The following is a 25426-nucleotide window of genomic DNA, read 5'->3' on the forward strand; positions in this document are numbered from 1 at the left end:
AATATCACCCCTGTTGGCTCTGAAATCCAAGATGAGCCTGTCATGTTCCTCACCCTGTAATCAAAGTAGGAAATGGCATTTTGATGTACAGTGAAATGGGGAAAAAAACACAGTCAGGGCAAAGTTCTGTGAAAAGATGGCAGCTAAATTAAGAAGAAAAAAAAAGGTCTGTTTCTGGGTTATAAGAGGTGGTTCGCTGGTAACCAGGTCACGTTCGTGAGGCAGCAGGGAGGTTTTCTTCACCTCAGCTGAAATGGATAATGCTGAAGCTCGGCTTTGTTCTCTGCGAACAGATGATGAAGGGAGCAGAAGAAAAAAGGAAGGAGAATAAGAGCAGTGGTGCTTGTATATGTGTTTTATGGCAAGCTTGAAAGATATTTTAAAAGAGTGAGTTTGAAAGGAAAAGGATAAAAATTCAGGAGCATCCACAGTCCTTGAAGACGTTTAATAACAGAATCAGTCTTTTCTTCGTAGTTTATTATTCACTGATTATGTTTTTTTTCCAGTCTAGTATGCATAAATAAGTGATAGATGGACATAAATAGACACTCTACAGTATTTCTTACTTCATTATTTTTTATAATTACATTTACTTAATAATAAGGTATCGGTAACACAGGGAGTCAGGTACGTATTTAGGCAGGCAGGCAATGATCAAAGCAGGAGCAAACAGAAGCACAAGGATAATCCAAAAGCTTAGTCGTGTTATACTGAGTTCAGATTGCATGATTTTAATGTGTTCTGAATGGAAATAACATCAGCCATTACCTACAGCCAAAGAGAGTGCAGCATACACTAGTGTGGGTATCTGCAAGCCAGCCTGAGGTTAAGGGGAAAAGTTAAAAGGGCTTATTTTCAGTCTATTTGCACCCAAGAATAACTAGTCGAAATTTGGCAGGAGCACCCATGTCTGTTTGATGTGTCATCAGAGCGATACCACAACTTGGTCAAAAAAGAAAAAAGTTTGAGAAAAAACGTGAAAACGTAGTTTGTGTACCAAGACAAAGTTGTCAGCAATTCTCCTATTGTAAAGTCTTGCAGTGTGAAACCCCCTCTCGCTGATCTACCCTAAAGTGTAAACACAGCATTGACAGGATGCTAGCTCAAATAGTCACGCAGTGTGAAAACATCTGTGACATGACTACTTTGATAATCCTTCTGACTGAACTATGCATTAACAGACAAAGTAGTCGATACAGGCAAAATGATATAAACAAGGCCAGGGACAAAAGCATGACAAGACTAAGCAAGGAAACTATTAGAAATATTACAGACAAACAAGACTCAGCACTGTGTGTGTGAATATAAAGTGTATATAGTCCAGGTAATCACTGATAATGAGTTTCAGCTGTGTGTGTGTGAGTGTCCGGATTATTGTCAGCTGTAGCGAGTGTGGATTGTCGCACAGCATCGTGGTAGTTATAGTTCATGTGATGAAAGATGTGTAGTTCTCCAGCGATCTACATAGGCTTAAATCACTGCTGATTGAGACAGCATCAAACATCAGTTTTATTTGTGATGTTACTCACCGCAAAGTAACTGCCAAGGTGTGGCAAAATGGTTCTTACTGTAGGTGGATGAGTGTTTTTTTTTCACCATTTATTCCAGTTCCTTAATGACTCTAATTGGTAAAATGTTTTTCAAAGAACCATTTTTTGTAATTTAAAAAAAATTCTAAAGAAACTTTTTCAACTTTAAAGAACAGGTTCCATTGATTCCAAAGGCTCTTATGAAAACCATTGATGCCAACAAAGAACCTGTGTTTTATTTTATGTATATTGCCAAAATTCTGTATTTATGTGTCTATTAAATGTAAGAAGATGTGAAGAAGGTTGAATGGTTTAACATCATCATTGTTTAAATTGGTGTGGATAAAAAACTTTATTAAGGATCAGCACATAAGCGCAAAAAAAAAGATGTGTACCTGCAAAAGACATTGTTTAGTCTGAAGTGAGCGAGTGAGTGAGTGAGCTGGGGTAGTGTGTGTGGGGTTGTTTTCTGTCTGATGAATGAATTTAGCCTGGATACCCATTCATTTCCTATGGCGGTCACTTTTGCCCGGGAACAACACAGGTGTAACAAGTTAAAACACTCAAAATTGAATGAAAGAGGTGATCCTCATTTTTATATTTTTATATGTTCAAATGCATAGTGTGGAGGATATCATAAGACCTTGAAACAATCAGAGGTAAAAAACAATATTTATAAGTGTTTGAAGTTGTAAATCGGTCAGATTTGACCCGAACACGACAGGAAGATTAAGTTTAAAATTTATTTAAGTTAGATTTAGGTAGATTGAAAATAAAAATAAAAATAAAGTTGCCCTCCCCCCAAAAAAGATCAAGACTTGTGTTGATTGAGCTAATAAAAAACATTTTTTGAGTTTAGTATCTCTTAAAGAATGCCCTTTTATGTTGAACACATTCACACACACACACACACACACACACACACACACACATACAGAAAAATACAGCACAAAGTAATGAAATGACATCTTGTGGTTTCCTAGGATCACTCGGACAATGCTCTTGGAGCTGCTGTGACTCTGGCCCATGAGTTGGGCCATAACTTTGGAATGAACCACGACACCCCAGAGCGAGGCTGTGGCTGTAGGATGACCGTAGACCGTGGCGGATGCATCATGACCCCCTCTACAGGGTGAGTGTGTGTTCGACAAATTACTCCCTCTCAATTTACAGGAAAGACCAAACAGATCAAGATCTAACTAGTCTCCAGTAACCCCTCTCATACTCCTGAGTGGAGTAACCTGTCTGGACGTGATGTATTAATGCAGTGCAGACGCATCACTCTGCAGCTCAATTAGTCTCGACGAGCCCCATTATCTGGAGAACAGGCAAATCAAGCTCTCATCATTCATGCACACAAGAGAATAATCAGCCGTTTACCTGCATCTTATTGACCAGGGGTTAATTAGACGTCTATCTGTGATGAATTTGCACTACATACCCGTGCGTCAGCATTGACGTGAGCTTAGGCTCGAATTGAGCCTCAAAACTCGAAGATGGGTGGAAGACTTGCTTTGTCCACTCAGAAATTTGGATTTCAGACATGCAGCCGTCGTCTGGTTTCTCGTGATAACGCGCTTGTGGGTAATGGTTTTCGGTGTGTGACTGGTCTCGGACATGGGTAAACAGCAGGTTGATAAGGTGAGGCTGGCTCATAATGGGAAATTTCTCTCCCTGCACTTAGGCCAGTTTACCTTATCAGACAATGAAGCAGAGAGTCAGCTGGGATGGGTGTTTAGATGTGTCGGTGGAGTTGACGGAGTGTGAAATCTGCCATCTTTTTTGGCTTTCAGTTATGAAGCCAGGTCGAGCCAATCACCTACACCATAAATGTCATGTGACTAATTGCTCTGGAGTGGCAGGACAGCAACAGCAGGACAGTGCTGATTGGCTCATGGCATTATGAGACTGATGCAATCCTTTGATAAGTGAGGTTTGATTTTTAATGTTCATTTAAAAAATCTAAATGATCAGTGATTGTTATAATGTCCTAAAATAAATGTAACATTTGTATATATAAATATATGGAATGTATGGAAAGTTAATCAGTGTTTATTGGAAATGAAAACTTTGGACAGAATCTTGCACTATGGGGGATTTTGAATAAACAGTCAGTCTTTTTCAAATATTTTTGTTATAAGTGATGTATATTTTTCACAGTATTTCCAATATATTTTTTTTCTTCTGGAGAAAGTCTTATTTCTTTTTGGCTGGAAGAAAAGCAGTTTTAATATTTTTTATATTTTTGTAAGTTTAGTAAGTTTTTACCTTTAACTAATTGGACAGCAGAGAGTATAGACAGGAAAGCGTGGGGATCAGAGAGAAGGGATAGATCGGCACAGGGCCTAAGGAGGAATTGAACTCGTGAACAGTTCCATGTGTTCACGCCCTAACTACTACACCATTATACAGTATATACACCGACTTAATATCTTGGAAAATAAGTAAAAAAAAATGTATACTATTATCATGGCAAAGACAAAATAAACTAGTTATTGGAAGCAGCTATTAAAACTATCATGTTTACAAACTGGTTTAACAAAAAGCTCTCCATTAAACAGCACTTATATATTATTTTTTAAAATATTTAAATTTTAAGCCAGTACCTTAAAAATGTTTTAAAAAAAAACTTTTAATGTTTAAACACTATATTTTTACCATATATATATATATATATATATATATATATACAGTATATATATATATATATATATATATATATATATATATATATATATATATATATATATTTATATATTTATATATTTATATATTTATATATTTATATTCAGCTGGAATAAAAGCAGTTTTAATTTTTGTCAAAAGCTTTTTAAGGTCAAAATTATTAGCCCCTTTAAGCTATATTTTTCCTTTTCGAAAGTCTGCAGGACAAACCATCGTGATACAATGACTTTCCTAGCCTAATTCCTAGCCTAGACTTTCCTAGCCGATGTTACTTTAAGCTGTATAGAAGTGTCTATATATATATATATATATATATATATATATATATATATATATATATATATATATATATATATATATATATATAATATTATATTATATTATATTATATTATATTATATATATAATTTTCAACTATTTAACTATTTTAAAGGTTTTCTCTCTTACAGTGTTTTTGGTTTTGGTATGTCAGACACACAGTGACTTCTAGTGACTTTGAGATATTCCAGGATTAAATCTGTGGCACTTCAACTTTTTTTTTTTGTTGTTTGTTTGTTTGTTTTGTTTTTTTATCTAAAGTAAGTAGTTTACAGTTTCAGAAAGTCAGTCTCTAGTAATCATCAGTCCGCTCTGGACTGCTTTGCAATCTCTCTGCTGTGACTGTCTTATCTCATATAGTGGGGATATTTTTGTTGGACCGCTGCTCAACTCTGGATCTCGGCCATAACAAACAGCACAAGCCTATTCTCCCATTATGTGTTCATATGACAACAAGACAACACACAGAGAAGAAACTGCTCTGGGCTTTTTTTTTTTTTTTAAATGTCCTCAGAGGTGTTTTGTCATCTATTTCAGCCGCAGGTACCAAGGGAGGTTGACATCATTTTTACTTTTCCCTTAAAAAATTCATAGCTCCAAATTTCTCCAGCAGCGCAATGGATGAATACTTAAAGGACCTGGCGCTTCTGTAAAAAGAATGTGCTTTTAAAAGAATGCTCAAGTGCTAAAGCTTGTCTGCACCTTTCAAAATAAACCATTCGCTCAGCGGAGCGCCGTTTGAGGGTTTGGAGGTCGCAGTCTAGAGTTGTGGTGTGCACTTCTGATAGGTTCATGTAGGGTTTGTTTTGTATTGTTTTGGGGCAGTGCACATGGGTTTGTTGTATCAGTGAAGCTGTGTACTATTGCAGAGTCAGGAAAACACTGACCTATTTTTCACTTCCCAGGGGAGAGACGCAAACTTCCTTGGTTTATTCAACCCTAAAGGCCGAAACTGCACGGACACGCATCTCATAGACACAAAATCAGATCTACTACGTGGAAACATACTGTTGGTTATACTGTACATGAAAAGAAAATCTGTGTTAATCAACGTTTTTGTCTTTTTTATAAACTTTTTGCATATTTTCTGAAAAATAAATTTGCTTTTGAAAAATACATATTTTTTAAGAGAAGCAAATAAAAAAGTGACTGTAAAGACATTTATAGTGTGACAAAATACATTTATATTTCAACAAATAAGCAAATTACAGATTTCTGAAGAATCATGTGACACTGAAATGTTATTACTGCTGAAAAATTCAGTTTTGACATCAAAGGAATACATTTTGTATAAAATATTTATAGTTTGAGCAATATTTTGCAAAGTTTTTATAATAAACAGCATAATCTTACAAATTCCATTTTTGAATAGTAGTAAATCTAGTTTAGTTTTGCTTTGCTATATAATTTATTATATAACATGTTATCTCATTTTCTTACACAATTACAATTACAAAGTGATATAAAAATGCAAAAGCTATTTATCATTATAATTAATTAATTTTAAAAATACTTGCAAATTATATGAAGAAATCTAAATACACTTGAAAGATGATATCTGTTTTAAGATTAATTTATTTTTGCTTGAATTATACATGAATAAAATCCTTTGTTAATCAACGTTTTTGTCTTTTTAAAAGTATTTTTACAAATGTACATGAAAAAGAAATTTGATCTTGAGAAATAAATAAAATTTTTAAAAGAAGTCATTTCAAAAATGACCATAAAGACATTTAAAGTGTGACAAAATATGTTTATTTTTCCTCAAATAAGCAAACGACAAAGATTTCTGAAGAATCATGTGACAATAAAACATAATTATTGCTAAAAAATTCAGTTTTCACAACAAATGCATACATTTTGTATAAAAGAATTATAATGTTGGCATAATATTTCACAATATTATTATAAGATACAGCATAACAACTCTCACTGATTCCAATTTTGAACAGTAGTATATCTAGTTAAGCTTTTGTTTTGATATACAATTTAAAATGTAATCTTTTTTGAAAATATTCTTACATATTCATATTACATATACAATGTTATATTAAATTTAAAAAAGCTGTTTATCATTATAATCAATATATTTTTTTAAATATTTACAAATTATAAGGAGAAACATGAAAACACCTGAATGATAACATCTGTTTTAAGATTAAAATATTTTTGCTTGAATTATAAATAAAAACCTTTGTTGATTAACATTTTTGTCTCTTTTAATTTTTTTTAATGTACATTTTACTGGAAAAATAAATGAGATTTTCAGAAATATTATTTAAAAAAATAAGTACGAAAATTACCATAAAGACATTAATAGTGTGACAAAACATTTATTTTTCTACAAATAAGCAAACAACAAGTTTTCTAAAGAATCATGTGACATTGTAAAAACATAATTACTGCTGAAAAATTCAGTTTTGACATCAAAGAAATACATATTAATTTTAATATGCAATATACAGTACAATACAGCATAACAAATCTTACAGATTTCATTTTGAACTGTAGTATTTAGCTTTTATTTTGATATATAATTTAATAATATTTTAGCAAATTTTCTTACATATTCATAATACAATTACATTTTTAATCTTAAAAATATTTTCAAATTTTAAAAAGAAATATGAATACATTTGATTGATAACATCTGTTTTAAAATTAAATTCTTTAACGTGAATTATAAATAAATATAAGAAACCTATTATTTCACTATATTTTAAAAAAATGGAGCACACAGATGCGGGTATAAAAAACACATTCTCAGTTTGATCCTTTGTCTCCATGCTGTTTTCACTGGCTAAATAAACCTCCTGTATGTTGGCTCTCACAAAGCACACAATCTGGCTCTGATTTATTCAGTTCCTCAAAACCCTTTTCCTGCTGTTGTGGGATGTGTTGCGCTGCTCCGACTCTGCAAGAATCTATTTTAAAGTTCAAACATGAGAAATTCATGATCTTGCATGCAGAGTTTTTTCTCTTTTTTGACAGCTGCTGTGAGCTCTCAGCCCTAGTGTCCTATCAGCAGCGCAGAGCAAACATTAACATACAGTCTGAGAGATTCAGAGTTGGGAACTTAGCGGAAAGACAAATGAATCTGCAAAAGATAGACTGGCAGACGAGACAAATACACAAAATAGCAAGATGCAGAGACAAAAATAAAAGTATGATAGCTGAAGAACTAATCTTAAAGGAATAGTTCACCCCAAAATTTAAATTTACTCCCCTTCAAGTGGTTTCAAACTTTTTTAAGCTTCATTCTTCTGTTGAACACAAAAGAAGATATTTTGAAGAAAGATGAAAACCTGTAACTATTGACTTCTATAGAATGAAAAACAAATACTATGGATGTTCTTGATTATACTGTAGGTTTCCATCTTCTTTTTTGTTCAACAGAAGAAAGAGAGTCAAACAGGTTTGGAAGAAACCTTTAAGACAGTTAACCAGATAAAATAGCCCCCAAATGTGCCAGATCACAAAGTAAGAAAGACATAGGGCAATGCTTTGCAAATGAATGGATAAAGAATTTAATGCTGAACATGGACGAATGTAAGAAAAATGTGTCAACAATTTTAATTTAAAGAGGTAATTGCCTTTCTTTATTCTTTATAGTTATTTATAGTGAATTATGGTACAATAGGTATGTTTTTGACATTTTATGAAATTGCTAAGACCATTAAAATGCGATTCAAACTATATAGGAACTCTTCAACCATCTTCTTTGTGGAACCCAAAAAATTGTGGTTATTTCACTTTAAAACGTTCACCATATTGATGCAGACATTCCATTAAAACAAACAGTAAAAACAATACAAAACACAGCAGTTACAAAATTTATAATGCTAATTAAGATAGACTCTTGTTAAATAAACCCACTGAAACGGGTACAAATGATTTCTTATAACAGTTTAACCTACACTTTGGGACTCTTTATGTTCTACCAGAGGGAAGTAGTTCATAATGTAGAAACAAAAAAATGAGTTGGATCGGTCACAATCCTTTCCACTTGACTAGGACACAATTCTCATATAAAACTTGAGGATTAAAATATTCATCGTGCCCAACATTTTCCATTCTGTCTTTAAGTGATGCATCAACTTAGATTTATACTGAACAGATTGCAAGGTTGCCAAACCACACTGTGATACCATATCTAACAATGCTTTCAAGAACTGCTTTATAAAACAACATCATGAGCTTCTTGTTGACTCCAAAAACACACAGCCTCCGTAAAGAATACAATCTGTGTGTTTTCAATGTGAAAGAACTGGCAATGTAAATGCCCAAGTACTTAAAGAGATAGATCACCCCAAAAATTTAAATGTTCTCACAATTGACTCACCCTAAGTCTTATCTTATCTTATCTTTTGAACACAAAAGAAGATATTTTAGATGTTAGATACTGGTAACCATTGACATTCATAGAATAAAAATCAAATACTTCTTATTGGTTACCTGTTTCCAACATTTTTCAAAATGACATATTTTGTGTAAAACAAAAAATAGAAACTTAAACAGGTTTGTACCAAATTAAGGGATGACTATTATGACAGAATTTTCAGTTTTGGCTGAACTATTACTTTAAGTTAAACTCTCCATAAGGCATGGGCCAGTATAAAATTCTGATGATTTGATAATCTTGGATAAAAAAAATATCACAATTTCATGGTATTGTGATTACTGCTCTAAAATATGTTCTTTTTAAAAGTCTGGGTTTAAAAAAAAAAAAAAAAAAATTCTTCTTTGAAATTTAATTTTGAGAAATCTTTTAAACATTTTGGAACCGTAAACATTTAAGGTTAAACAATTCAAATAAATCATTGACTTCTGCTGTAGTTTCAAAAACACAGATTTCTTTACAATTTAAAATGGCGTCTTTGGATATCTTTTCTGCTGGAGATACTGCTGTCCTAAAAAACAAATAAAAAAATCATTTTAAAAAATCTTATACATACCTTAATAGTAGTATAACAGGAAAATGGGCAGTTTTAAAACCTTGACTTTTCCAAACCATGGTATACCTTGAAAACGGTCATCATCCCCTGCCTACTCTCTAACTATGAAATTGTTATTGTGTCTTTACATTAAATTAGCCCCCTGTCCAAATCAATGAATTTAGGTCAATCTGCTACCTTTTTATATTGTTGTGGCATTACGTCACCAACTATGTTGCATATCTATTAAACTGTTTTAAAGGTGCTGTATGCAAGTTTTTTTTAAAAATACCATAAAAATGCCATAATATGTTTGCAGATATTTAAGAAACATGCCAAATGAACATACTTGTTTACCTAAAAAAATTGCTGAAGTCAGATGTTCTGCTTTCAAAATGTGTTTTTAGAGTCGGAACTTCCGTCTTTGTTTTGGTCATTTAAACCTGCCCAATGCCAGTTTAGCCAATTATATTTCAGCACTTCATGTTGCCTTGGTGAAAAACGGTGTATTCCATTCAATTATTCAGAAAGGCTTTGAAAGCATGCGTCCGTGACCTACAGTAAATGCAACCTCCGGTGGACAGTAGCAGACTCCAAATTGACACAGATTCAGTTTCACATTAGGTTATTAATTAGTAAATGATATAAATATTACGAACGTAAACATTAGGTGAGCAGGTGACATTGTCACAAAACAACACGCTTAATGACGAAATTCGCAGTGATGAGCAATTGGGCTGTTTGCACCAGACGAAACGCAACAGAATTTTAAATACATCCATGCAGAAGCACAGAATATGTACGGTCACGTAATGGTAAGGTTTATGATCTATTAATACATATTAACCCTTTTTTAACATTATTAGATGTACATGCTGATCTGAGGTGAACTATCTGCTGCTTTCAGTGTATGGCAATAAATGCCATGTGAAATGCCATTCAAACTCACATTGTTATTATTTAACACTGAATAAAACACATGAGGTGTACCCGAGGTGATCATTATCTTAGTTTTCTGTTGTTCAACTGTGACAAATAGAACCCGTTTGTAATAAATCAATTCAAGGTGTTGGTTTGGAAAAGAGCTACTTTTAATATGGAAAATATTCCTTCTATCGGGTGCCGTTGCTTTTAGTTAGAACACAGGTTAAATTACTCGCTCCCTTCCTCAATCTGGTAACCTGCACTTGTGTTTGCTTTGATCCAGGAGTACAATACATAGTTCAATCACTAGGTGTCAAACTCACATACTGCACCTTTAACCCTCTTTTCCCGTTTTTATGTGGACTAAGATATTTCTTGAACTAATTCGTGAACCATATGTACATGAAACATTTAGAATCCGCAAAGCAAAAAACGTGACCGTTGTGTGTGGATGTAGCCATGCAATACAACAATACATGCAAAACTTAAACCATTTGAAAGATGTCCGCAAGGCTGGCTAACTTGCTCCAAAAAAGGTAGCAAAGAACAAGGACACCATTTATCTTAGCTTGAGGCAATCAGCAGGAAGCTAAACATTGATTTGACTGCTTTAGACAGTGCTTACCTCACACAATCTCCGCCTGTATCTTCACTGCAGAGCAAATGAGGGAAGAACGTTTGCCCATAATATCAAGCATGTCAGATGGCCTTTTGGAAAGAGCACATCAGATGCTATCGCTTAATGGGCATCGCTTTCACCTTTTATTGTGGTGGCTGCACGCCGAATCCCAAACAGCGGCGTTATCATCTAAACGACAGGCAGCACAATAGAGGCCGACTCTGAATCAGTTGGTGTCGCCGGAGGAGGCTGATTAAACAGACATTAATTTCCTCATTCCGCACCTATTGCTGATAGCATAACAGCTCTAATAGGTCAAACCCTGAAAGGCGGGTGGGAAATGTCTAGATGCAAATGACTTTGAACTAAAGCTTTTTTTTCACCACTTAAAAACGGTCCTGGCAGGTTAATGCTGAGGATCATTTTGTGTGTATATGTGTGTGTGTATGTGCAAATTCCCAGGATGTATTTAAATATGTAGGTCATTTAGAAATAGTGGATTCAACACAGCCTCGTAAAAAAACATGCCTGTGGCAACATTTTTGAAAAATGACATTAAGTTGCTTTTGGTATCTTTCGCAATCTTGGTGAAATAACTAGCAATGTTTTCTAAAAGTGTTTCTAAAGCAGGTGAGCATTTTTCCTGTGCATTTATTACTGTACTGTATGTATTGTGGTAGTTAGTAAATGCATAAAAGTTGCTAAAAGTTTAACGCTGTAATGCATTTAAAAATAATGTATCGACCACTTTAAAGTAGCTGACAGTAACTGTGCTTACATGAATCTGAATGAAATACATGAATGAAATAAAAATTCACATATATTCACATCTATCAAAATTAATTGGCCAAATCCAATTCTTAATTTATTATATTTTAAATTAATTATATTATTTTAAAATTGTTAAACTAATAAAAGATAGATTTAAACGGACAATGGGCCCTATCATACACCCGGCACAACAAGGCGAAAGACGTGTTTGGCACGATATGTTGCTAGATTCAGACCAGCGCAACCCATTTTCCCCATTCAGACCAGCGCAACCCAATTTCCCCATTTTGTGCTACATTATTTAAATAGCAGATCTAATTGCACCACTTTGTAGACTCAAGGGTGGACCCGTCTAGAAAAAAGGTGTGTTAAGGCGCATTGTTGGCACGTTGCTATTTTAAGGAACTAAAATCGGAAACAGGTCTAAAGTCCAGCCCAGAGCATGTTAGTTGTGCGTCTCGCTTACACATTGCTTAAAACATGCAGAATGTACAGCAATACGCAAAAATCTTTTAAAAATGTAAAAGAATTAAAGGAATAAAATATTACAAAAATTATTATTTTCTACATAAATATAACTGCGTTATGTTTTTTTTTTTCCACAACATGTTGTCAGTCTCATCCATGCCATGTCTTCTGTGCAGTGCAGAATGCGTTTAGCTTGCCAAATTTACACAAACCTTCGATCGCAAGAAGTGTGACTCTGAAGTGCCTGACTGTACTGTATGTTTGTAAGTTTTCTCCCCACATTGTCAATGAAACATTCTGCACTGTCAAAGACACCTGCGGTAGCACCCAATATGCAAGCAAGATGCTAACCATCGGAGGGACCACTGTGTCCAACATTTTCCAGTGAACTCCTCCTTAAAGCCCATCGCACACCTGACACAAAGCACTGTATCTTTTTAATGTATAGACATTGCTTTCTGTGATCGTGTACACACACTGGTGGCTCCATTCTGCTTCTGACTGCATTGTGTAGCATATAGATGTGGCACATAAAGATGTGGCACCACTTGCATAGTACGTTTTAAGAAAGCTTATAATCATAAAAATAAGGGGAAAAATTATCATTTTTGTAAACTAATTATAAAATGTTGTGGCCAATCAAATACAGTCTGTGTTGTGCATATTAATGGACCTGTATCCAACTCAACCATTGGTGTTTTGTTCTAAATGTCCTGATTTTCATCAGGGTTTTACGCATATGGGGGTTATATGAGGAAATAGTATGCCGTGTACTAAACACTTATTTTTCAGATATGCCTATAGTTATATCCATATTTTCATTATATGGCACATTTAACATAGTTAGCTCAAGCCATTGCCATTTTTATTTTTTTTATTTTTCATTTTAGTGTAATGGAAAAAAGATAGAATGCCTAAACAGTGGTGTACTGTCAGAAAATTACCAACTCAGTACAAGCAACTGAGAGTGGGCTTTAGATAAAGATGCAAATATGTGCTGCACGTTATCACTCTTATTAACCCAATGACTAAAGTGGTGAAACAATAGTAATTAAGCAAGCATGAGAAAATAGTGAATAGTGAATGTTTGCTCCACATCTGCAATTCCACACTTCAGTCAAAGCATGTCATGATTATTTATAAAGAACATTATCTAGCATATTACTTTAAAGCAAGTAGCTTCACATCATTAAACATAAAAAAGTCTCAGTATTGCTTCTGATTAGAATTATACTTGTATTCTTCTATGAAGCAGCTGTTGGTGTTAATGTTTTTACTTAAGGATATTTCACTGAACAGAGGAAACAAACCTTAGAAAATATCATCATCAAAGAAGACAAAGCCTCTGAACCTACCTGTTCATCAATTAATTGCCATGTATTAACGGTAAATTAAAGGTACTAGACACACAAAGTCATAAAACATTAATATTTGGTTAGATTTAGGTTGTCAGTTCTCTAAGGAGAATGTTATTTTGACATCCAATAACGACTTAAAATTACTTTGGAAAGTGACCGAAATCCAACGTTGACCCAACATCTTAATCAACGTCATATTGATGTCAAATACTGATATTTATTCGTCAGGTATGGCAGCCAAAATCCAACACCTGATAGATGTCATATTGGTAACCTCCACACAACATCAAGCTGTACCATCATTAGACGTTTATATGTTGTTGTTTTTAGGTTGCGTTGGAAAATAACCAAATTGCAACATTTGTTTGATGTTGGACTTTGACGTTGGCCTGATGCTGGGTTCTGACTTCAACCAATTTTCATTTCCAAACAAACTGCAGCATCCTACAACGTTGGGGTACAACGTCAATCTGACGTCCTGTTGATGCCCTGTGCCTGCTGGGTACAGACAAAGCAAACGTTTTCAGTAAATCTGTTTTGGCAAATTGGTTCAAGCCCCTGAAACAAACTCTAAACCAACTTGATTTGGCTTGATTTTGTTCAAAATTACACCAATTTGTTCTTCATTTGAAGTATATCTTGGCTGACAAGCAAGTTTCCTACATGACTTTGAATCTGCTGAGTTGATGGAAATGTAATATATTAATTTATAAAATATAATAACATAGTATTGTGTGATTAACCAAGTCTCCCGCGTTAATCATCTTTTGTGCACACAGGACTAAACGTTGTTGATGTTTTACTGCCAGCTGGAAACTGCTTTGGATTGTATGTACAAGTATGTCTCTAGAGTTTTGCAATACGGCACATTTTTCCAATGTGTTTTCTTTAAAAATGTTGTCATGCATGAGTGTATGTGTTATATCATGTCGTCATAGTTGGGCCAGGAACTAGACTCCTCTGTCATCTCCCAAAGTGAAATTTGAGCTTGTTTGAATTTTTTGACGTACTGTAGAGAGTTTTAAGCTAACAGCGTCCAGAGAAATGCTAAGGAATGCTCAGTTGTTTCCAGGAATGCTTGGGCAACACGTAAGCTCAGCTGAAACAATACTCAACAGGGTGTGTTTCTGTGAACACCCTCTATGATCTAAAACAAAAATGCCTGCAGTAGATGAACTTCAAGTGCACCTTAGTAGAACTAGTGTTGATATTTTGAGCTGGTCACCTGTATGTCATTTTGGGGTCCTTGAAAGGTTTTGATAGTTCAGCCAAAATCTCAATTCTCGCCATCTCGTCATTCCAAACACATCTGGGATTCTTTGTTCAGCAGAACAAAAAGATACCAATTTTAAAGACTCTTTTTCAGAAGAACTGTCAAAAACCTTCTTGCCTGATCCTAGTGTAGTTTATAGTTTTAGAAGAGCCTACAAGAGCACTTTGTGATACTTCTATTGTGCTCTGTGTCTTTTGGAAACCTGAAAAATGACTCCAAAGAAATGTCTTGTAATTGCACGGAAAAGAAGACATATACTCTTCAAAACTCCTTCTCTTATGATCCACAGTAGACAAAATGGTCATGCAGATTTGGAAGACCTAATTTTTCTTATTGGGTTAACAATGGGTTGTGTTCATATTTAGGTCTGGCACCACACACAGGTTTGGTTTATTTAAAATATTAAATCACACAGGTGTGATTGCTCTGTTAGTGTGGTTTGTTTGAGTATTACTCAATGTAGCTTATTGATTTCTTGATATAAAAAATATTTATTTTATTTACCCTTCATCCTGAATATCAGTTGACAGCTTGTGCATTTAAGTGTGAGGCATGGAAGTCTGCATTATTTGGTCTAGTACCTAATGGGTTTTGCATGCAGCTCTAAAACCACAAAAGCTGTTTTTTGCATTGTTGTTTTGTATCTTTAGGTAATTTCTTAACAGTGACAGTGTGAACACTCATCAAACCCCAATCAAATGCATCTTATTTTTCATCTTTACCAACCAAACAAACAAACAAACACTTAAAAAAATAAAAAATAAATAAGTTGTAGCTGTAAATAAATTCAATTATTTGCACTAATTATTTACATAAATTACACACTTTTATGCCCATTTGAATTGTGTGAGAAATGGAACCCAAGAAGAAAAATCAATTTTGAACCAATGATCAATCAAACCACTTGGGGTCAAATGACTTACCTTGTAAACTAAACTGCTCTTGGACACTGCTTACTCTTGTGGAGCCAAATAATCCCAATCAATTAATTTGGAAAATCAGAATTTTCTGTTATTTTTTGCAGTTCAAGCATAAAATCCACGTGGAATCAATTTACAATTTTTATTTTGATAGCACCATTGCTATTCGTTAGGTAATCAATTCATTTGTGTAAGTTAATCTTCTGGAAAAATAGTTCTTTTGACTTCAATCAAAGTTTGACCATATGCTTCTGCATTTGGAGTGGTGGTTCTTCTCTTAGAAATCAGTTTAACAGCTTCAACCACAATATTCTTAAAGGGTCACGAAACACCAAAACACATTTTTTGAGCTGTTGACAGTCGTATATGTGTCCTACACTGCTAAAACACTATTAGGACACCTATATTTCACTAAAAAGTGTAAATTGGTTGTTTTTGCGTTATTTCAAGCAAATTCGTACTTCCGGTTTGAAACTAATTTTTGAAGCTGCGTCACGGTCATGACATAATAGCGTTGTATTCCAGCTTGCAGACTGGGCGTCTGTGCCAGAGTGTGTCTTATTACGTCTTACAGTGTGATGCATTAATGCATGAGTAAGGCTTGGTTCAAACCAATAAGCGTGCTCTATTGTGCAACTTCATTAATATTCATTACTGTCACAGTGTTTAGACGACACTCACACCACGTTGTATTGGCAAAACAAGCGTGAAGTGTTGCTTTTATAGTTTGCTGCAGTTAAGTTTCGTTTTCATTTTCTCTCTGTGAGAGCTCAGACTCACGTGTGGATTACTGTGTACGCGACGCTCGACAACAATAACTTACGTGTCTACGGAGAATTATTGTTTACCTGAGAGCTGTTCTCATCTGCAAACGCTGAGATCCGGATTCGCTTGTAGTATTCTCTTCATAAAGACTCTAGTTCTGCTCGGCTCTAGTTGCTGGTGATTGTCCTGTCTCTACAGATTTGGTAAGTGAGCGACCAGTGCTCTTTGTTTATTCAGTTTGTTCGTATCGAACTAAGTTAACCATTGCACCGAGTGTAAACATGTTAGCACCACAACCAAACTTTAACCTCGTGTAGGGTTTTCACCACATTTAGTGACCGGAATAACACACGCGGCTTTCTGACGCTACCTGCCGAGTGCATCTAAGTTTCCGGGAAATGCGGAGGTTTTTTTTCTCTCATTCGCCGTGCGGTATCAAACATCGCATGAAAATACACGCTTAGAGCAGTTCCTCGAATCAAATATCTCGTTTGTCGCGAGGGGCATGAATGAATTCCCTGAATGAAAGAGCCAAACTGCAGTTAAAGTCCACCATTTAATAATTTGGCAAATAATTTGACTACAGATGTCCATGTAGGTTAAACATCATCACTTTCTACTGTGTGTGTGTGTATTTTTTCTCTGAAACTCGCGTGTGCCCAAATAGACACTCCCACACCATCCCACTTTTCTTCCTCTGACACTCCCCCCTAAACAGAGCTGGACACGCCCACTTTTCTGGCTTTTTCCAAAGTAGAGGTGTGAAAACACCCTGCTAAAACGAGGGGGTTTTATGGCCCTTTAAGCACATACTTCTTAACATTAGTTTGCTACAAAAGAATGATGTGCAAAAAAGAAAGCCAAACCCCCACTCAATATTTTGAGTCAGTTAGTACATCAGTACATCAACATACTGAAATAAAAGTCTCAGCCACTCCTGGTTCAAGGGGACTGTAACCATAGTATAAGGAGAATAATTGACTCTGGTCCACATTAAATGATTAGTTTCCAGTTCACACAGACTTTAACTTCTTTAATGATGCTTACCCTCGACTGAGACTGATCAGAACACAGCAAGCATTTTAAGCAAGACGTGTAAGAATGTTAATCATCAAATATTCAGGAATAAATGATTATTAGACAAAATTGCTTGGTGGGAACTAGCTTTAGCATTGTTATGGCTCACTGAGTGAACATTTTTAATGCGATCTCATGCAAATTATAGCTCTAAATTACACAAAATTATTGCTTTTTCAAACTTCTTACATAAAGTGTGTGCACCATAAAGGGCACCATAGATGAACTCTTAGTCAGCCATATATCTCTCATAGCAATTCCTAATTTGTCATTAGCCACAACAAGCAGGGGTGTTCTCAAGACCTACTGTACCTGAACTCAAACTCCCCTCTCGCCCTTCAAAAGGATAAGGAGCCTGGGCTCAAGGATCTTCTGAGCTTAGGGCTCTCTCCCAGGACAGCTTGCCGAACATGCTTGATTATCAATCAATCATCAGCTAAGTGTGAACTCTTAAAATAAGCTGAAACAACAAAATTCTTGAAATTTATTTTAGACAAATTGTTTTGTATTAAATCTACTTGAATTAGGAAAATCAATTAAGGTAACTTAAACGATTTGTGACACTGATAACAGAGGTGCGGATCCACATGCAGGTTTAATAGCGAGGTCAGGCCAGCAATGGTCAACACAGGGGCAAACAGATGTATACAGGCAATCCAGAATCGTAGTCAATAGGCAGACAGATGGTCAGAGGCAGGTAGCTAACAGGATTAAACAAATAAACAAGGCAAGGATCAAAAACACGGTAAAGCAAGACAAAGGAAACATGTAATTGGAAGCATTGTAATGTCACTAGAACAGATAACATGACTCAGCAACAGTGTTTGTGTTTGTGCTCCTTATGTAGTGTATTAATCAGTCCTTGAGCAGCTGCAGCTGTGAGAGTGTAATCAGTCATGATCTGGAACCGGTTGTGTGTGTCTTGTATGACTGAGTGTTGTAGTCCATAACATGGCGTATTTGTAGTTCATGTGAATGTGAGTGTGTGTATACCAGCGATCTCTGGTTGTAGATCGCAGGTGATTGTGACACTTGGGGCAACATGAATGAATTGTGTGGAACTCAGCATTTTTTACAGTGTAAACATCCACTACTCAGTTATACAAACACAATTCCTTTAATGTAGTCCTTCATGACCCAACACAATGTTATTAAGTTAACTTACTAACATAAAACAAATAAATTGTCTCAAAAATGACCAGAATTGTGTTGTTTCAGTTAATTACAAACAATTAGTTTTGAGCAAGCAGCAAAAATGAAGAGTCAATAGAACCGAACACACTTGCTATGCGAACACACTTGATCAAAACGCAAGTATATTTGGTTAATCAACTTTAATGGGTGGACAACTTCTTAACCAACAATGACCAGCATAAGCTAGCCTCCTAGTTTTTCTAACAGATATACTTTTCTATTAATTCATTTCAATTTTTAACTGTTGTTTAGCTTAATCCATTAGTGTTGTAAATGTCTTGACTCTGAGTTTTTTGTAACTCGTGCGCTGCAACTTAAAAACCTCTGAAGCGCAGCAGGTGCACTGGCCTCAGATCAGAGGTGTCGACAGCAGGAGCGAGATTGATTAGAGGTATTGCTTTTCTGCAAACACTCAACATCGCACTGTTGCGTAAATACATCAAAATGTTTAAGCACACTCATGTTGAAGAGGACAGCAGGCATGCAATTTCAGAATAATTGACTCCGTAATCAGCATCTGGGTTCATTGTTGTGCTCAATAGTCTTGGAAAAGACGTGGTTTCGCTTAGCGAGAATTATGAAGCAGATGCTTAATGATATAGCAGTTAAAGTTTCAGACGCAAGCAGATCTTTGACTGGAGAAAAGAGGCTTTGACAGGGCAGACTGCAGGAGTCCTCAGTGGATTTTAGCGTGTCTTTGGCTGTGATTTACTGGGGTAAAGAATTAAAGCAGAGTTCAGGCAGAAGGGATTTGTTGTTTGCTTGAATTTGAATTCATAAGGAGGGCTTTAGGGGTGCACAGATGATGGAAACTGAGCGAATCCTTAGCCAAACGTGGAAGTTTGAGTGCACTCGCACACTTAGCTATGTAAATATGCACATGTGTTTGTGTGAGTTTTCATGCTTGGCTGTATTTGTGGTCTCTCAACAGCAAAAAAAAAACCTTCCCGCAACACTTTTTGAAAGTGGACTGGCACATATACAGTATGCCTCAAACCATCTCTGCATGCCAGGCCATACAAACCAATCTGGCTTTTGCTAGCATCATTCTTCACCACGCCAAGTCCGCTTAACCCACTTGGACCTGATGCCAACCACTGCCAGCTTACCCAGCGCCATTCCAATCCCTCCATCCCCGATGCCAATCCCGCTTTAAACCAACGACTTTTTCTCTGCCACATTACTATTCAAGCCTTCTCTGCTGCTAACGGCTCATTGCACAAACTACAGCGCTGCTTAAATGTCATTTTTGGATCATTAGCTTTTTTCTTTCGGGTGTTTAAGATACAGTATGTGTCAATTCCATTTGCAAATGTCATGACTTTTACTTGCAGAAGCCCCTACTGATTGGTCCCTTTCAACTGTAATCCCTTAAAGGCGGCATTAAAACTCACACGCGTCTGATTGTGGCCCAGCTTATACTGCTACACCACTGGCATCTGTGAGATTTGCCAAGGCTCATTGTAAATCAGTGTTTCGGTGATAAATAGCTTGTTTTCGTTTCATGACCACAAAGCTGACCATATGGGCTTGTCTTTTTGTGAACGCGCTGAAGTGTTGATGGAGTGGCTGTTCTTGTGGTGTGTGAATTGTGATGCATTTGCATGTTTTTGTATTATAGAATTATCAAAGAAATAGTTCACACTAAAAAAATAATAATACTATAGTCCCTTATTTATTTTGGGAGTTATGTTCTAAAAATAACCCGCAATAGGCGAAAAGAAGTCAGCTTTAGACTATTTTGTACAATTATTATAGATGTTTTAAGGCTGTCAAACCCTTCACTACACACTTTATCAAAGTGCAAACTTTCATAGAAAATTAAGTCTAGTATTATAGATTGAAACCAAAGATACCATAACCATAGAACCATAACCTGTTGTTGGCATGTTGGCATCCAGCGTAATGTTCTTTTTCCTGCAGTCACTGATCCACAAAGCTAAAGCAGACTCCATCCTGCATCCCTCACACATCAGATGCACTACTTACATGACAATTGGAAGTAACACACACCGGACGTGCACATTCGCATGTTACTTAAAATTCAAATATTCAGAGGGTGCTCTGTGGCACTGCAGAAATATGAACAGTGTTCTGAGTCGTAGCTGGGCACCGCAAACAGATGTGCATACCCTGATATAAACATACAGTTGAAGTCAGAATTATTAGCCCCCCTTTGAATTTTTTTCTCTTTTTTTAATATTTCCCAAATTATGTTTAACAGAGCAAAGAATTTTTCACAGTATGTCTGACAATATTTTTTTCTTCTGAAGAAAGTTTTATTTGTTTTATTTTAACTAGAATAAAAGCAGTTAAAATTTTTTTAATCACCATATTAAGGACAAAATTATTAGCCTCTTTAGGCTATTTTTTTTTCAATAGTCTACAGAACAAACCATCTTTATACAATAACTTGCCTAATTACCCTAACCTGCCTAGTTAACCTAATTAACCTAGTTAAGCCTTTAATTGTCCCTTTAAGTTGTATAGAAATGTCTTGAAAAATGTCTAGTCAAATATTATTTACTGTTATCATGGCAAAGATAAAATAAAACGGTTATTAGCGATGAGTTATTAAATCTATAATGTTCAAAAATGTGTTGAAAAATTTGCTCTCAGAAAACGGGGAAAAAATAAACAGGGGTGCTAATAATTTAGGGGGTCTAATAATTCTGACTTCAACTGTATGTTTACAATTCTAACATGCCAGGCGCTGTGTGGCGCGGCACATCCAGTGTGCAACCCCCTTTACGATGATCTTGCTGTGAACAGTTTCAAGCCTTTTGCATCCTTGTTGGAACTCACATTGGTAGCAATCAGCGACTTATGTTAGTTTGGCAAGCCGAGCACATTCTGTACTGTATAGGAGAGAGGGAGGAGATTGATTGACAATGGTCTAAAGCCAGTCAGGACGCAGAACACAATGCACTGTAAAAAAAAAATACAAATAAATATGCATGTCAAATTGCACTAAAAAAAATCAGCGAAAGGTGAACAGCATTATAGTGATAGACCAACGCAATTAAAAAAAAAATGTTGAAAACTGGTAACCATTGATTTCCACACTGCAGAAATGCTTTTCTTACTTAGAATTTTTGTCTTGTTTCTAGCGCAAATATCTAAAAACTCTTATATCAAGAAGCATTTTCTAGACAAGCAAAACATAATGTCTTGTTTTGGGAAATAATATCAAGTGAGTTTTCCCTTAAAGCATCTGCCAATGGGGTAAGCAAAATAATCTTGTTTTTCCTTTTGACATAAGATTATTTTGCTTACCCAATTGGCAGATTATTTTGCTTGTTTTAAGTAAAACTCACTTAATTCTGTCATTATTTCTCAAAACAAGACATTATGTTTTGCTTGTCTAGAAAATTCTTCTTGATTTAAGAATTTTTAGATATTTGGAATAGAAACAAGATTAAAAAAAAAAACCTAAGTTAGAAAAGCATTTTTTGCTGTGCAGCGTGTTTGTATTTTATACTATGGAAGTCAATGGTTAACTATTTCTATCAATTTTCAAAATACCTTATTTTTTATTCAACAGGATAAAAAGAAACACCTAAAAGTATGAAACCAATTCAGGGTGAGTAAATAGTGAGTTAATTTTAAAGGTAATGATCATTTTAATGAATTGATTATTTCTCCTTGACAAGGGTTTGCGAAGGGTCTGAGCAAACACAGAGTCCTTAAGAGGGTCAATGTTTACATGCATTTACTTTACAGTACATTATGGCTACAGTTATTTTTACAGTTATTTTTTAAGACCTTTCATAAATTTGATAGTGATATTATTGCAGTTCATTACTGACGATAAAATGTTTGTATATTATGTCAGAATAGGGGCATTTTTACTTGTTACTTGCTACCATACTATAATTAACATTTACACAATTTAATATCAGATAGAGAAAAGCTGCTGGACAATGAATAATAATAATAATAATAATAATAATTATTATTATTATTATTATTAGTAGTAGTAGTAGTAGTAGTAGTAGTAGTAGTAGTAGTAGTATTGTTGTTGTTATTATTATTTTATTATTATTAATAATAATACATTTATTATTATGATTATTATTATTATTATTATTATTATTAAGAAGAAGAATTATTTACGTTTCTTTATCAAATTTTCTTTATTAGAAGGGTCAGTCATGCAAAATTTAGTTTTTTATTATTCTCCTGCAAATCTGTCCTCATCATCTGTTAAATTTCTAAATTAACATTTTTTTTTTCTGTCTTACTCATCATCTGAGGACTCCATCAAGTCCCTGCAGTTATTAAAGAGCGACACCTCTGAGCAATACATTTCGATCTCTGTTGTTGTTGTGTTATTAGTCTGGGTGCAATGAGGACACGTAGTCTGAAATATGAGGACAGGCCCAGAAACCCCCTTGCAGGAGTCCGGCCGAGCATTTTTTGGCTCCCACCACAAAACCCCAAACAAGCGTTCACTGACCCCCAGAGAGTGCAGATGTTTCTGGCAAGCGTTTTCTGCTCTCCACACCTCCCTCCGCCCTTCCCTCTTTCATCTGCAGGTTATTTTGCTTTACTGACATCGATGACAGAATGGCATCTTGTCTGGATGTTTGATTCAGGCCTGTGTTGCTGCGTTTTGCTCGCTAAGCATGGAGATTGTGTTTGATGAATATGGATGATTGAGAAACTAGCAGTCCCGGTGGACAGAGGACAAGCGGGAGGAACAGAGGTGGTAAAGGAGCCAGAGTTTAACATCGAGCTCTTCAGAGGCTCGCAGTTAAAAGTTGTATTAAAAAGAGAGACTGGTTTTGAAATGTGAGTGGCTGCACACATCTGTTTATGACCCGTTTTTGATATGGATAAATGATTTTGGCAGTAGAAGGAAAAAATTACTCGCCATCGAACAGCTTGGTTTGGATGAGTAACCACTTTGTTGAATAAAACAGTGCGAGTGCTTTGTTTTTGATGCATGTTTTGGAGGCTGGTTTGTTTATTTCTGTTTCATGCTTCTTAACCTTTGAATGCATGAATATTTAGCTAATTATTACTACATATTTGGGTTTTTAGTGGCCTGGACCTGACACAAACAGATCTGTAACTGCTGTAGTAGCTTAATACTTTTCAAAAGAATGTAATAATGCATAATTTGTTATCTTTTGCAAAATGGAAGATGTTAATAACGATTATTATATTATATCATATTATCTTATATTATATTATATTATATTATATTATGTTATATTATATTATATTATATTATATTATATTATATTATATTATATTATATTATATTATATTATATTATATTATATTATATTATATATTATATTATATTATATTATATTATATTATATACTTATATGAATTCATGTATGTATTAAAAACGCTTTGGAGAAATTTAATTTAATTATTTTATTTAATTATTTTATTTTATTTAGTTTTTAAAAAGTACTTTTTACTTTTCTCTTTATTATTTTTTACCCTGTCTCAAAATATTTCAATATCCTACTGCTCCTCCATTTAGTAAGAACTTTACCATTATATTGTTGTATAATTGTACTATTTTCATTGTACTATTTATTCCTGTTTATTTGGTACAATTTGAGTTCATTTCATAAGACATATGCTACAAGTAATGCCATGCTGTAATTACTAAACATGGCCATATGCTATAATTTCTCAGCACAGAAGTGTTACACCCATTAACCTTCTGATTATTAATGCTTTAATCCCTTCTTCACATGCATGCATGCATACCCTAATAATCTGCAGCAAGAGTCACTCTCGCTTTTCGAAAAACATACAAATTCAAGGACATCCATTTATTCAACGTTTCGCATATTTATGAGCGCATAGCAAATCCACACTTTGTTGTTGCACTTGTTTGTTGGGTTGAGTTAGTGAACTGGAGATACCGCCAGCAGAGCATGAAGAATCTTCTGCAGAGTCCAAAGTCATTATTTCTTTCAGCTTTACTTTCAAGTGTTTATATTTTAACTTATTTTAATAATGTATTACTCATCATCATGAATCTAGGGATGCTACAGGCCATCACAATATATTTTCTGCAAAATAACGTATACTGTAGCTGCAAGTCATTTTTCCATCATATGTTATTGTCTAATCGAAATATATCATTCTACTTTTCTTTTAATATTACTTATTTTATATGTTAATATATATATATATATATATATATATATATATATATATATATATATATATATATATATATATATATATATATATATAATCATTTTGCTAATTCTTTAACATTAAAATGTTTAAAGTAATTTTTATTCTCTAAAATGTGTGTCTATAAATCTTCCATTTCTTCTGTTACAGTACTGTATTTTACCTTTTAACTGATGGTGTTTTGTCCCGCAATGATTCAGGAAAATTCAGGAAAATATGTCACTGATCATATCTGAAGCACTGAAGGGTATGTGTGTCTTGCAGAGAAAACATTTTAATCTGAAAACTTCTTACATTTAACAGTTGCTGTTATTGCAAAACGTCAAAACTTTTCACACACTATCAAAAGGAGCTCCGAATATACCTCTGATTACACAGCGGATTGTTTAATAGTCTTTTAATCATGATTTCATTAGC

The 25426-nt window shown here is 34.6% G+C and overlaps 1 protein-coding gene and 1 long non-coding RNA gene across 13 annotated transcripts in view; both read left to right on the top strand.

Moving 5' to 3' along the window:
• adam12b (ADAM metallopeptidase domain 12b) overlaps nt 1-25426 on the top strand; it is a 166797-nt gene that overhangs the window by 94267 nt on the left and 47104 nt on the right. For all 12 annotated transcript variants that reach the window (XM_087290706.1, XM_087290708.1, XM_087290707.1 and 9 more), the window contains one exon: nt 2513-2661. In XM_087290706.1, the coding sequence (XP_087146832.1) occupies nt 2513-2661 (149 nt within the window). The remainder of the gene's footprint in view (nt 1-2512; nt 2662-25426) is intronic.
• On the top strand, nt 12889-19766 carry LOC147839999 (uncharacterized). Its single transcript, XR_015513563.1, has 2 exons — nt 12889-15551; nt 17466-19766. It is a non-coding gene; the product is annotated as an uncharacterized LOC147839999 (long non-coding RNA).

This window comes from Danio rerio, chromosome 17, assembly GCF_052040795.2.
Source record: "Danio rerio strain M-AB ecotype USA chromosome 17, GRCz13ab, whole genome shotgun sequence".
In the NCBI taxonomy this organism is placed as follows: domain Eukaryota; kingdom Metazoa; phylum Chordata; class Actinopteri; order Cypriniformes; family Danionidae; genus Danio; species Danio rerio.